Here is a 14680-nt window from a genome sequence, read left to right on the forward strand (position 1 = left end):
ATGTAAAAATATATCACATTACTGAGTTGAAGAAGGCATTACTTAAGTAGACATAAAATGCATAAATATTATTTTTATATACTATAATACTTTGTACTGTACCAAATACAATATATGTTCTGCCGTTAAAAAAATTGGGGTTAGATTTTTAAATGTTTTTAGAAGTCTCACTAAGGCTACATTTATTTGAGTAAAAGTACAGTAAAAACAGTAAAATTGTGAAATATTATTGCAGTTTAAAATAAATGTTTTCTATTTGAATATATTTTAAAATGTAATTTATTTCTGTAATACAAAGCTTAATTTTCAGCATCATTCCTCCAGTCTTCAGTGTCACATGATACTTCAGAAATTATTCTAATATGCTGATTTGCTGCTCAAGAAACACTATTTTGATCAATTTAATGCATCCTTGCTGAATAAAATTATTCATTTAATTCCTAAAGTCGTTTGCTTAGCGCAAACATTTGACCAGTAGTGTATATTTAGAAGAGAAAACACAGAAAAAGATGGACAGGTGTGTGGTGACCTTTTGGTGCTGTTCTTTCTTCTTTCAGTACTAAAGAAGATGAATTCAGCGTGTCCATCCAGCCTGCGGTAGGAGAGCTGCTGCTGCCCATCACAATGAGTGAAGCAGACTTCACCAAAGAGCAGGGTAATACAAACACCTCTAAGCACTTACACAACACAATACTGATGCTGTAAACACTAAGAAATAACACTTAAAGACCTCAAAAATACTACACTGTCTCATCTTCAAAAACATACACACCACTCTCAAAAACCTCAAGAACACAGGGCTGGGTGATTTTATATGAAAGCCATTTTTAAGCCTAAGCTCTGAAATAGTCTGAAGAATCATCGTTTTCCCACTGATTCATAAACTGATTCAAAATGTTGAATTTTAACAGTTTTATTTTTTAGACAAAAGAACAATGATACCTATTTTTAATGTGCATAGTAGTGCATTGAAAAGTGCCAGAGTTGTGAACTGATACAAACTAAGTTTTGAATCAGGGTTTTGAACCCGTTTACTGAATCAGACAGTTTGATTCACTGAAATTTATTGAACTAAAAAATCCAAAGATGATCGTAGACAATATTAAAACACTGTTCTTTACAGTGCCATGCAAGTTATGAAGCAAGGATGGATAATAAAGCTAGTTTAATGATAATCTTTTGAGAACTTGATGCCAAAATAAAAAAAAAGTGTCATTGTGAAATTGTTAATTTGATGTTAGGCAACTGCACACCAGTGAAAGAAAAACTCATTGCTGCATGTGAATAACATATTTGTACTCACATACCATTTTTTTCTTTCTTGCCTTTTTTAGACTGAAAAAAAACAAAAATTGTGTGTAGTTTTTTTTTTTAGACTTACCCCCGGAGTTTCACATACATTTAAGCTAGTCTCGTCTCTGTATCGTCAACGGCAAAATATTCATGCTCTGATGTATCTTGATATATGTTATCCATTATTGACAAGATTACTGTGCGTGTTTTCGTCAAGGCATAGTAAATGTTGGAAATCTTAAAACTAAGTCAATGAACATTTTTGTCATCCTATCTTTTTAACTTTCTTAGTCATGGTAACCAAAATGAACACTATTCTGAATTTATCAGGGTTATTATAGTTAAGTGAAACTAAAACCATAAAAGGAACATACATTTTTGTTACTTAAAAATAAATGAAAGTTTATTATAGTTAAGTGAAACTAAAACCATAAAAGGAACATACATTTTTGTTACTTAAAAATTAAATGAAAGTTGAAATGATAAAAAAATAAAAAAAACTTTTTATCTCAGCTAGTTGCCAAGGCAACATTTATTATTTTCATTTAGTTTAACGTGATGTAGTAAAATAACTTAAACTGCAATAAAAAAAATTATAAAAACGATACTTCAGTTAACTTGTTTGTTCGGTGTTTTTAGTTCAAAACAGTAAAAATGATAATGTAATTAAAAATTACAAAAGCACACAACAAAATTGCTAAAACTTTAACTAAAATTTACCTAAAAAAAGAAAATATCAAAATAAAAACTAGTTCAAAACAGTAAAAATGATAATATTATCTCAATCATTCAAAAAAAAAAAAAAATACTGGTATGAATGTGTGTAGTAAGAATAAGTTTGGATGTACACCATTGCATGTTATATTGTCATGTGACCCTTTGTCTTACTTATGATATACACTGTTAAAAACAGTCAATGATTTTTGGTTATGGGAGAATATTATTTTTTGAGTGAAAATTGTTTCTACAAGTTTTTTTCACTGTAGCAGGGAATTATGTGATTTTGGATGCAGTCAGTGTCTCAACCAATCATATCAATTTGGGGCGGAGCTATCTATTTGTCTGACCAATGACAGACTGGGTATGGGAAACCCCCAACTTAAAACTCCTGATCAAACTCCTGTTCCCCCTTCTTTTGCACAACTCCAACTTAAAACAACTTAAAAAACCTCACCAAATCCCCCCTCTTCCCCACAACTCCTTAGTGTTCCCCCTAAACTTTTGCGCAAACAAAAAAAAAAAAAAAAAAATACGTTTCCTGATAAACCAAATGTAATACAAGCTGTGACCTTTTTCTCTGAAAAAACACTTGTAAATAAAAGTGGAAGCAAAGAAGATTTTGGAGAAAGCTTGGTTTAGTTTCGTTCTCTACAAAGTTTTTTTTTCATCTGTAGGGGAATTTGTTATTTTGGATGCCTTTCGTTGGAATGCGTCATATCAAATTTGTGGCACACACACTTACAATGACACACTGGCCCAACTTTAAACTCCTGATCAAACTCCTGTTCCCCCTTCTTTTGCACAAATTTCTTATTCACAAATTACTCACAATTCATTCACGCCCAATGAATTTACACTTTGATTTTTCATTTACGCTCAATGGATTCCTGCCTTGTCTTTTTAGAGAGCTGCCTATACCTTCACTCAGGATGACACGCGTGCGCGCACATTTTAATGAGCGCAGAGAGTGCTTCCCGCCTCACTATTTACAGACGAGGAACAGGAAGTAAGATGCTTTTTATAGCCAATCATTTATTCTTAATTGGTTGCTGTGGCAAAGGCTTTTAGCATAAGCCGCGCTATATTCATTTACTCCACATTTTCTCTACAATAGAGCCTAATGGACAGATTTAAGACTTTAAATGAGCACTCTCAAAACCTTGCCCCCTAAACGAGAGAGTGTGTGTGTGTGTGTGTTTGCACGTATCACTGTGCACTCTCACATTTGTGCCGTTTGAAAGCCACGCAGAAGTGGGTCGTAGTTTGTGCCTTTTGGAAAGAAAAGCGCCCAGTCTGTCTGTGTTTTTAAGTGAAACACAACATTTTCATTTAGTCCAGTTTGGGCGCATTAAGCCATATTGTCTGCGCACGTTTCCCTGAAGAAGCTTGTTAAAGAGCAGCGGCGTGCTGCTTTTATGTGCTTGTTACTGTTCGACGAGGCTTATTCACGCCGTCTCTGGCTAATGTCCTTCACGGCCTCCGTGTTTCTCCGCTCGTTTTAGTCTTAATCAAGTGTAGTGGTCCAACACGGCCCACAAATATCACATGCTCTTACTGAAAGCCGAGATTGTTTTGGCCCCCAGTACCTTTCGTTCTGCGCTCGTCAGATGTTAAATATGAAAGAAAGCACACGTATACATGCAAGGTTTGTCTTTCCACGAATCAGAGGTACACTTTCCTAAAAGCTTTATACAGAACAGATGTTGCTGATGTTCCCTTCAGTTTAAGTGTGTTCATTTAAGTTTTAAAAAGGGTTAGGGTTTTTTTACATTAGTTTTATGAACCTTTTTTGTCATTAGTTTTTTAGCATGACAGTGTCTGTACGTATTGTTGTTAGGGTTAGGGTATAACTTCATTCAATAAGGATGCACACATTTTTCACAAAAATATTAAGCAGCACAACTTTTTTAAACATTGATAGTAACTGTTTATGGAGCAGCAAATCAGCATATTAGAATGATTTCTGAAGGATCATATGACACTGAAAACTGGAGTATTGACTATATAATATTTCATAATATTACTGTTTTGACTGTATTTTTGAAAAGACTTTTGAAAACATAAAAAAATCTTACAGACCCCACACTTTTGAACAACGTCATAATATGGATTACATTTTTTTGTTGTTGTATTTTTCCTCTCTCAAATTCATAAACAAGCACCTGCTGTTTCCAATTTGAGCTCCCAGAACCATTTACATAAAATAATAATAAAAGAAATACAAAGAGGTGCAGATTGGTGATTTTTCATCTGTTTTTTGAATACCTCTATAGAGGCTAGATTATGAAAAGGGTAAAACTAATGTTTATTTCTGTGCTCAGGTAAACTCATGGGCATGAACGAGTCATCGGCAACAATTACCATGACGCCAGAGAACGTCTCCAGCCAATCAGTAAACAGAAAGGTGGTGTCAGTCGCTAACATAGGGGTTATACCATCCAGTCAGGAGAACATATACAGGTAAATTTAAACTATATGTCCTGTTCCCTGTTTCTGTTTCTACATTTTCAGTTTTACTGTTGTATTTTATCACTTTTTTTCCAGTGCTATATTAAATATTTTAATAGCTTTTTCTTCTCTTCAGAAACTTAAATTTGTATTTATGTCTTAACTAGTTTGGGAACAGTTCTGCTGAAAAAAAGTCCCTAAAAGTTGTGTAAAACTGACAAAACGTACTTTTGGGAATGTCGTCAAAAGGAAAAGTCGTTCATAAGTAAAGTAAACAATGTTTTTATTCCTAAAATGCATTTTGCAATGTTTTTAAAGGCCCTAATTAGCCATCGGGATGCATGTACTTGTATGTGTCTCCTAAACATTTTTAAAGATTTATAATTTATCCTAAACCATAGGACAAAGCTTTCTGACTTTGTAAAGGACTGTAGTGGCCAAAACTTTCATACACGCACACACACAGCCTTCTTGCTGACATACAGACAAACTTATTTGTCTCTGCACACAAACACAGTGACGTTTGGTCTGGACTTTGGGGCAGTCTCTGATGCAGGCTAATTTAATTATAAAATATGAGCGAATATGAAAGCACCTTGAGAAGCATTAAAATCTTCCTCACAAGGACACACAGCACACAGGCTGAGTGGAAATCAATGCCCGCAGGTCTGTGGAAAAGGCCTATATTTAATTTAGAATACGCAATCGGGCAAATGAGAGCATGTCATCAATCACACGGCCGTTCTTTAACAGACATCCCGAAAAAACCTCTCCTTCATCCTTCCTCTACAGACCTGAGACACTTACACTCATAAACAAATGACTGAGATGTCCAGTGTGAGTTGTTTTTGTAAAGTTTAATAGTGAGTTTTTGTGATTTTATTCGGTTTGAAATCTTTTTGTTATGCAGTTTAGATTTTAACTGGTTCAAGTAGTCTTCAACAGGTAACAACAAATAAATATAATTAGATGTACATTTCATTTGAGCGGTTTCTCAGTGTTAGGCTGTAAAATAGAAATTCTCTATGTCCCACAATCCCAACTGGTGTCCCTTTTACCCAGAAATCTCTTTTTAGGGCTGTATATTCCTTCATGGTCTAATTTATGTGCCAACACCAACTAATTCAGTATATGGTTTCTATTTCCAAGTTGGACACATTTATTTTTATTAGAATGCATATGTTGCTGAGGCCTTCTCCTAGCCATTATTAACTATTTATGCACAAAGTCATGCACATTCTATGTTTAATGTTACTCACTGGTCTGGTAGAACTAACTGACCCCAGTTCTTTAGTGGATTGTGGGTGTTTGTGAGTTGCAGTTCTTCTGTTTGGCAGCAGGGGGCAGCACTGCTTCAGTGGGAGAATGCAAGAAATCCAGGAGAGGCGCTTCTAAATGGGCTTGAAAAACAGAGACTCTGTTCCTGTCCTTCTCTAGATCACAGAAGGAAAACATCCTGTCCTCTTTGTTACTAAACAGAGACTGAATATTCTCACTGTTGTTGTTTTTTGCAAAGCAAGCAAAATCACAGCAGTCATAAGTAGTCATACCAGTGAACATATCACATATAAGAGGCTTTTTTGTGAATGTGTTTAATGTTAGTTGGTGGGTTGGCTCAACAACTAATCAACTAATCAGACTTTTTATAGTACAGAGGTATTATAGGGTTAACGAAAAATGGCAATGTAAGTATTATGCATGAGAATGGAATTTAATAGGGCTCCTGTTTTTAACCAGCTGTTTATGGTCAAAGCTGCTGAATTTTTGCATTTATATATATCATTAATTTGATACTTTATTTAATAATAATAATAAATAATAATTATATATATATATAATATATCTATATATATATATATATATATATATTATATATACATACATATATATACACAACACACAACATACAAAATTATATATATAATTATTATTATTACATGTTTACATATATATGTATATATATATTATAGGATTTATAATTGTTAATGTACGTACACACACACACACACACACACACACACACATATATATATATATATGTAAAGTACATTTTTAAGTAGATATTAGATGTATTTTTGAATATGTATTAGTTAATATACAGTGTATCAGTTAATATATGTATAATATGATTATCATAATTAACATATTTGGAACAATTATTAAAATATAAGAAATACATACATATACAAAACATATAAAAATCTATACATATACATTAATATAATTTGTTAATTTGGACTAATAGGACTAGAGAATTATTGGTAGCTGATTAATAACATAAAAACATTTAGAACTTTGTGTTTGGTGAATGTGCAGTAAAGAACAACTTGTTTATGATGAACAATTTTTTTTGTCCAAATTATAGCAGGACAACAGGTAGATCAACATCTCCTTTAAAATGTGGGTTGAGGTTCATCAAGGGTTTGGTTCTTTGGTTTCATTTAGTACGTTCTTCACTTCTGTCTTCAGAGTCATCACATTGAGCTTTTGAGGAGCCTTGTGATATCTGTCTCCTGTCCTCTGCTCTACTACACTGCTTCATGTCCGTTTACGTCATATTTCATGCATGCTCTTTAGTTTATGTGCTCTCTTCTCCTCTGTGTGGTAGTTAGCTAGCAGCTGTGTGAGTGGAATTTGTTTCAGTGCAGAGGAGAAAAGCTTGTCCTTCATTTTGGCGAGGGACAGCTGGTCATCTGGTCACTCACATTAACCTCTATTAGTACAGAGGACTCTTAAAACAGACACACACGCTTACACACAAACGTACTTGGCACGGACATTTGGCAATTGATGACTAAAACCCTCTCTGCAGATTTGAGGACACAGAGGAACAAGATACCAGAATAAGGCTTTACCATATGGTGCATTCAGTGCAAAACATTTGCTTTCATGACTAGCTTCTGAATGCTGGCTTTTGCAGATACGTGAATAGGAAATTTAGTAATAGTGGTTAACCGTTATGGTGCAGGGTGTCCGCGGGGTCTTAAAAAGTATTAAAAGTTGATAAATCAATTAAGAGAAAATTAAGGGCTTTAAAAAGTATTTAAAAGTCTTAAATGCCATTTACCAAAGTATAAAATTTTGGATCATCTTTTCATTATGTATATTTGTCCGAATAGTGGGGTTCTGTGTAGTTTATTTATGGAATCCCACAAGATTTGACGTCATCTGTTAGGGCGCTCACTTAACTGAATGCACTGCTGTGTGATAGCGCGGGGCTTGTTGATCCCGCTCTCACTGCTCCCAGTCCCATCCGCTCCCGCGATTTTTGAATCCGCTCCCGCAAACATTCTAATATTGTATATAATTTTAGCGCATCATGGCGCCGCTATCAATCTGTGGGGTATTTAAATCCCTTTTGAAATAAGCGCTGGCAGTTCAATTGCGATTTCGCGATCGCGCGTGCACTGTGTAAAGGGAGTACATCTATATTTGTCAATGAGCTCACGGTCTGTTGAGGAGCAAATCCTCCAATATCTTGTCAGTCATCTCTCCTTACTTTTGACCCATGATCAGTCAATCTGACTTCTGCACCTCATGTTGTAGGCAGGGTTGTTGTTGTTTTTTTCCATAAATTGGGCTGCTTTTAAACTGTTGCAATGGGTTGATTTTTCCCCAGTGTTTGTCATGAGAAGTGTTCTACAAAACAGCTATGGTTTGCAGACAGTTATAAGAGCTGATGTTACAAATACATCTTCTGAATATACTGTATGAACTCATGAACTCAACAGCTTGGAGAGCTTTATTTTCTCTCCTCAATAGGTTTTGTCAGTTGTTTTGTTTATTGGTCTAATTCTTGTTTCTTGGGTTGCATTGGTTAGTCACTCAGTTAATTATCTTGTGCTTCGTTCCCACCCTTCTGAATTATGTTGTATTGATAAGGAGTTATCACAAAGTCGGTCTGTTTAGTTGTGCCATCTTACAATCAATATAGGCCTAAAGTAAATGTAAGTTAAAGTGTCGCCGTTGTCCGGTTAAAACTTGGAGTGGCGAGGTCTTAAAATGTATGGAAAGAGTCTTAAAAAAGGTCTTAAAAGGTATTAAATTTTACTCCATGATTCCTGTATATACCCTGGTCAGTGATGACCAGTGCCAATCCAACAGGACTAAGTAGCTTTTAAATCTTGTCATGTCACCCCAAAGTAGAAAAGAAATATTCTGCATAAAGAATATGAACACCATTTTAGGACTATTAGTTATTAGTTATATATACAACTTTTTTTTTTTTTAATTGAAATTAGCTATGTTCATTAATGTATATGTTTTAATACATGTTTTCGATATATATATATATATATATACATATATATATATATATATATATATATATATATACATAGTATATTTTCTTAAACTTATTCTGTGCCAATTTTGTTATAATTAGATATATTAATATGTCGATTTATTTTTAATATAAATATGTAATATAAAAAAAATCAGCATGTTTTTTTTATGTTACTTTTAAAAATAAAGATAATGCAGCAGGTACTACCATGGTCATAAATATGTAAATATGTTAGTCTTCTAATAATTATGAATGAATTTTTTTTTTTTTTTATTATGGTAAGAAGAATTAGGGAAATGTACTTATTTCACAATTCAAAAAGGCTTCATTTCATTTTAAGACAAAATATATAATTTAAAGTATTTGTTTATTTATTTTTATGAATGTATTTATTTTTATTTATTTATTTATTTAGTGACATTCATCCATTTATATCAACACTTTTGCTAATCTGTGATGTGGATCGGTTGTCAGTAAAATTTCATTCAATAAATTTGGCCTGAGCAATGTTTCTTTCACTGTTTAGGTCCATCTGTGAAAGTGAATGATAACTGTTGCGTGTGAACAGGAATCTTACTGGCCCAGTCTTTAAGGTTGAATAAAGAGTCGACAGTCATTTAATCTCTCTCTCTGTCTCTCTCTGATTAGGAGCAAGTGTTAGTGTTAGTGTTAGTGTTAGTGTTAGTGTTTGTGTGTGTGTTTGTGTGTGTGTGTGTGTGTGTGTGTGTGTGTGTGTGTGTGTGTGTGTGTGTGTGTGTGTGTGTGTGTGTGTGGTGTGTGTGTGGTGTGGGTGGATCGATAGCGGTCCGGCTGGCCAGCGCTGGGCTTCTGCTTTGCTTTTCTTCCCACAGCCTCAATTAATCCAGTTCAGAGGCCCAGTGGTGACAGACCAGAATACCAATGACCCATTTAGAGCCTGAACCACACCACATACAACACACACACACACTCAGTGAATAAAGCTGCTGTGGGTGTGTGGATGTTTATTTTGTGTGAGGATGAGCGACAGATAGACAGTTAAACCGAATGACTGTCCAGTATCAGGACCTGCAGCTGTAATTGTACCATGTTTGTTTGTGTCTATATTTGTATACGTAAGCTTAGAGACCACTAAAATCATGTGAATGAAGTGGCTTTGGCTTCTGTCACACACATATGCAGTGCCTCAGGGCTGTGTTAAGTGCGTGTGTAAATAAGATTTTTATAAACTGACTCCATTAGTAGTGCCGCAGGGAGCGAGAGATCAGAGTGTCAGCAGCACAGATATAATGCACTACATCTGCAATATCTGAATATCTTTATGTCTGTTCATATATCTGTCTTTCATTCTATATCTGTCTGTCTATCTATCCATCGTTTTGTCTATCATGTAACATTTGTGTGTGTGTGTGTGTGAGATTGTCAGATGTGACGCCCTCTCCAGTTGGTTAGCAGTAGCTCTGACGGTCCTTGAGTCTCATGCTGTCATGGCTAAATAGTGGTCATTGTGTGTGTGTGTGTGTGTGTGAGACAGAGATTTTGGGAGTAAAAGAGGGGTCTCCTGGTGGGACGGGGGGTGTGTGTGCTTCTCAGTGCTAAATGGGGTCCCTGTGTGTGAGGGTGTGTGCTAAACGGTTGATTGTTGTATAATAGGCTGTGTAAATGGGAGGCAGATGGCAGTGTATCAGGCACGTGGGTCCCCCTCAGTGAGAGACAGACAGGAAGGAGGTACAAGGGCGCAGAGGTCGGACAGGGTCGTGTCTGCACTGTCAGTGGAGCCGTGTGTGGTGCGTTCACTAGTGTTTCCAGTCTGTGACGTTACCAGGGATACTGGACGCCAGGAATTCTCCCACAGCGCTATGGAACGGTTCAATAGTACAGTTCATCAATATTATTACTATAGCTCACTCTGGTTTACTTGTATCATACCATTATAGGACAGTGACAACACATCCATTTGCATTTTAGCAATGGGTTTTATTTTGCATTTTAAAATCAATTGTTCCTTTCCAAAATGTTTGGTCAAAAAAAGTGTTCCAGTTGTGTGAAAATAAACCTGTTCACCTTGCTGTACCACTGCGCATTACTCATAGAGGCCTTAGTTAGAGGCCTTATTATCCTTAGTTTGTATATGAAATTAAACTGATCTCCTTTTCATACCATTAGAAATGGTCAAACTGTTTTATTAAGAGATATTTGGAGAATGTGTCATTAGCAAGCCTTTTAGAATTTTTCAAACATAACAATCTTCAAACAAATAATCATTATGGTGAATGTATGTGAGTGTGTGTGTGTGTATATATATATATATATATATATCTATATATATATATATATATATATCTATATATGTATATATAATCTTATATATATATATATATATAGGTATATTTTATATATATATATATATATATAAAATTATCATTTATTTGTTTTTCTATTTTATTTTGTTATTTATCTTGTTTATTTTTACGATGCAGATTGAGTATTTATTTATTTTCCATTCATTCATTTTTATTATTCTTTTTTGTTTTTGTTTATTTGTTTTTATTTTATATTTTATTTAGTATTATTATTTTATTTTATTTTTACCATGAAGATTATTTGTTTTGTTTTAAAAACAAAATTTTTTTTTTTTTTTTTAAAATAAAATTTTTTATAATGATTATTATTACCACCAAAGAAGATTATTTGTTTTTTTTTTTTTTAATTATAATTTGTTTGATTTTTTGTTTTATTAATTTATTTTTCTTTAATTATGTTTATTTTTACCACAATGATTATTTGTTTTTTCAAATTACAATTTTCTCCCCAACATCCTTTTATTTTGAATATAGAACAGCGATTTCTTTTATATTTTGTGCCCCAACATCCTTTTATTTTGAATATATAACATAAAACACAATAATATCATCTAAATCACAATCTTTTATTTTGAATATAGAACAGCGTCTCTTAGCTTATTGTTTAAAGCACATTAATTGCAGCGTCTTATGCATTTTTTTTTAGGTATGCTAAATTTGTGCAGATCCCAATGAAAGTTTGCATTGCTTGTGAACTACTCTAGCTTACACTTGCAACTTGTGTACTGCAAATAGTCTCTTTGGATAAAAGTGTCTCCTAAATGACTACGTTTAAAATGTAATGTAAAAGTAAAGTATACTTAGTTTTGGATATTAATGTGAAATGACAAAGCAGAATGAATCGCTAATGAAAATCACAATTCTATTTGTTTAATCGCTTCTCTACTGATGTGAATGTCCTTTAATACTGCCACACAATAATTCCCGTGGAGCTTTTATTAAAATCGTAATATTGCTCTGTATGCTTTACTCCATCTCCACTGAAGTTGATCTAGTCCTCTGCACTCTATTTAGTGCACCCCCCCACACTTTGCTCCCTGTCTGTGAGAGGCTACCAGGTTCGAGTCTGTGATTGACAGGAGTGTGTCCCTTGGCCCCTAATAGCTTCTTAATCAGACCAAATAATAGACTGCCGTTCCTGTTCACCACCCACACTTCTCCCCCTTCACTCTTCAGTGCTCACATATGGGTATGGCACATATTTATGCACTTTATTAAATAGATCTATTAATTAATCTATTAATTTATATACTTATTCATTGTTATCAACTCTTAGAAATCTGATATTCATTTTGCAAACAAACAAAAATTTGTTATTACACACAAACAATAAACTTTTATAAAACATTTTTAAAAAAATCCACAAAAACAATATTAAACCAAACCACATAAAATAAAATATATTATAAATGAGTTATGGCATGTATATTATATTATGTTATATTATATTATATTATGAATGAGTTATGGCATGTGGAATAGTATTTACCTTACACAATTAACAAAAAAATCTATATTGTTTGATATACATGTTAGTTGTGTGTGTGTTTCTCATCAATGTTTCTTTTGACAATGGTTCAAAAATAATAATACTAGGATATTTTGTAAACCTTTAATATATTAATACTAACTGTAGTTTGGCTATTATCATTATCACCTTCTTTTCAGATCATTAGTCATTAAATCCTCTGCAAACACTGCAAATATATTGACTGTGGCAGGCACCTTTCATTTACTCTCTAATTTAGTTTATAAAATTCTCATTCACAGTTCTTGCAATTCATTTCAAGTTCATCGGTTACGTCTTCAGAAGAGTCATTTTTGGAGGAATATGAACTGATGAATTGTGCACAATAATATAAAGGGTATTTAAGTAAATTGTGTCCATTTTGAATGAATTATATTGTTCTAATGTTTTACAGTATATTTCTCTGTTGAAGAAACTTTTGAAGATATTTTAAGTCAATGCTGAATCCATTGTAGATTTTCTGTCTGAAGCAAACTTTAAAAATGTACTTTAAAAAGAAAAACCTGTTTAAACTCATTGCTCGGCATGAAGCTGGCATGCCGATGAAATGCCAACTAACCGGCCAATCCATTTTTCTGTGTGTATCTCCAGGTTTGCCGGTAAGACAGTGAGTTCTGGATCTCTGGTCCTGGTGTCGGTCGCCCTGAAGGATCCTGACGCTGTGATCACCATTAACACTGAGAAAACAGTAATAGGCTCTATGCTCCTGCGACAGTTTAAAACGGCCCTGACCAACAGCGGCCCCTAGAAAGAGATCAGATCTCACTGTCACTCTTTCACACTCACAAGTTCAGTCACGGACAGGTGCTGTGTTCAAATATAGCTCACTCTGGGTCATAATGACACTTGGGAGAATTTGTATTGTTTTGAAAAGATGACAGAAAGATGGCTTCATATCTGTTCTCATTTCAAGAGACTTTATGCCTCAATTATGCTTTGCATAATTCTTTGCTTTCATTACGTGCGCATTAATGTTCTCTGCTAATCTGTGAGGTTTGACTCTATTCAGACAGGCTTTTCAAGCTCAATGCTGATAGTCTGGACAGTTTTTTGTTGGTAAGATTTCATTTTGATAAATGTGCCGTTCTCCATCTGCTCTTTGTGTGACCAAAACATGCAAAATTGCAAAACTATGTGAAGTGCCTTTCTTAAAATTATTATTTTAGTCAGGAGTTTCATTTGTTTAAATTACAGTGATTAAAAAAAAAATATGGAAACTGAGAAGTTTGTTTTTCTTATTTGTATCATATTATACTGCGATTGGTTTTGTGACACATGGATTCACTGTGATGTCACGATCACATGACGTCTGGTTTAAATGAAGCTGCTAATGAACAGAGTATGAATCAAGTCTTTCTGTACAGTATGATATTTGTTTATTGCCTATGATGTGTTCCTGACACATATCTCTCTAAAATAAGTTTCTTAAGAGGGAACATTTATGAAGAAATACCTCTGATCTCTGATTGAAACTAAAGTAGTCATGTACTGAGATGATGTCAGAGAACTAACTAGATAACAACACTCTCCTATTATATGATCAACCAATCAGTATCATCATATGAAATAAATTAGATAATATCTTCCATCATTGTTCAGCATGAAGTATGGGGAACAGTTTGTATTTCAGTTCTTTTGAGGATGTTTATTATGAGAGTAAAGATCCCAAATACCTTGTTAGGATTCAGTTAACATTGTATCGAACGCAGGCCATCCTGGACACCACAAAAAACAACATTCAGTGCGTTTGAAGCCTCATTCAATGCCAGAGAGAACTGTATGCTTTGTCCTACAAGATAATTAGGGATTTAGATCAGTTATTTATCATCAGTTTCATATGGACTTGGGTTTTGTTTTTTGTTTTGTTTTGTGTTTTTTGTTCTGTTCTGTTCTGTTTTGTTCTGTTCTGTTCTGTTTTTTGTTTTGTTTTTTGTTTTTTGTTCTGTTCTGTTCTGTTTTTTAAAATTTGAATTTATAAAATCCTCACCCGAACCTTTCTTTCAACACTGTTCTGTTCTGTTCCGTTCTGTTCTGTTCTGTTTTGTGTGTATGGATGTGTTATGG

The 14680-nt window shown here is 33.9% G+C and overlaps 1 protein-coding gene across 1 annotated transcript in view; it reads left to right on the forward strand.

Moving 5' to 3' along the window:
* ap3b1a (adaptor related protein complex 3 subunit beta 1a) overlaps positions 1–13982 on the forward strand; it is a 53879-nt gene extending 39897 nt beyond the window's left edge. Inside the window, exons 25-27 of the mRNA XM_042778653.1 lie at positions 558–655; positions 4335–4473; positions 13208–13982. Of these exons, the coding sequence (XP_042634587.1) occupies positions 558–655; positions 4335–4473; positions 13208–13364 (394 nt within the window). The 3' untranslated portion in view covers positions 13365–13982. The remainder of the gene's footprint in view (positions 1–557; positions 656–4334; positions 4474–13207) is intronic.
* Positions 13983–14680: the final 698 nt, after the last annotated feature.

This window comes from Cyprinus carpio, chromosome A21 (genome assembly GCF_018340385.1).
Source record: "Cyprinus carpio isolate SPL01 chromosome A21, ASM1834038v1, whole genome shotgun sequence".
NCBI classification, from domain to species: domain Eukaryota; kingdom Metazoa; phylum Chordata; class Actinopteri; order Cypriniformes; family Cyprinidae; genus Cyprinus; species Cyprinus carpio.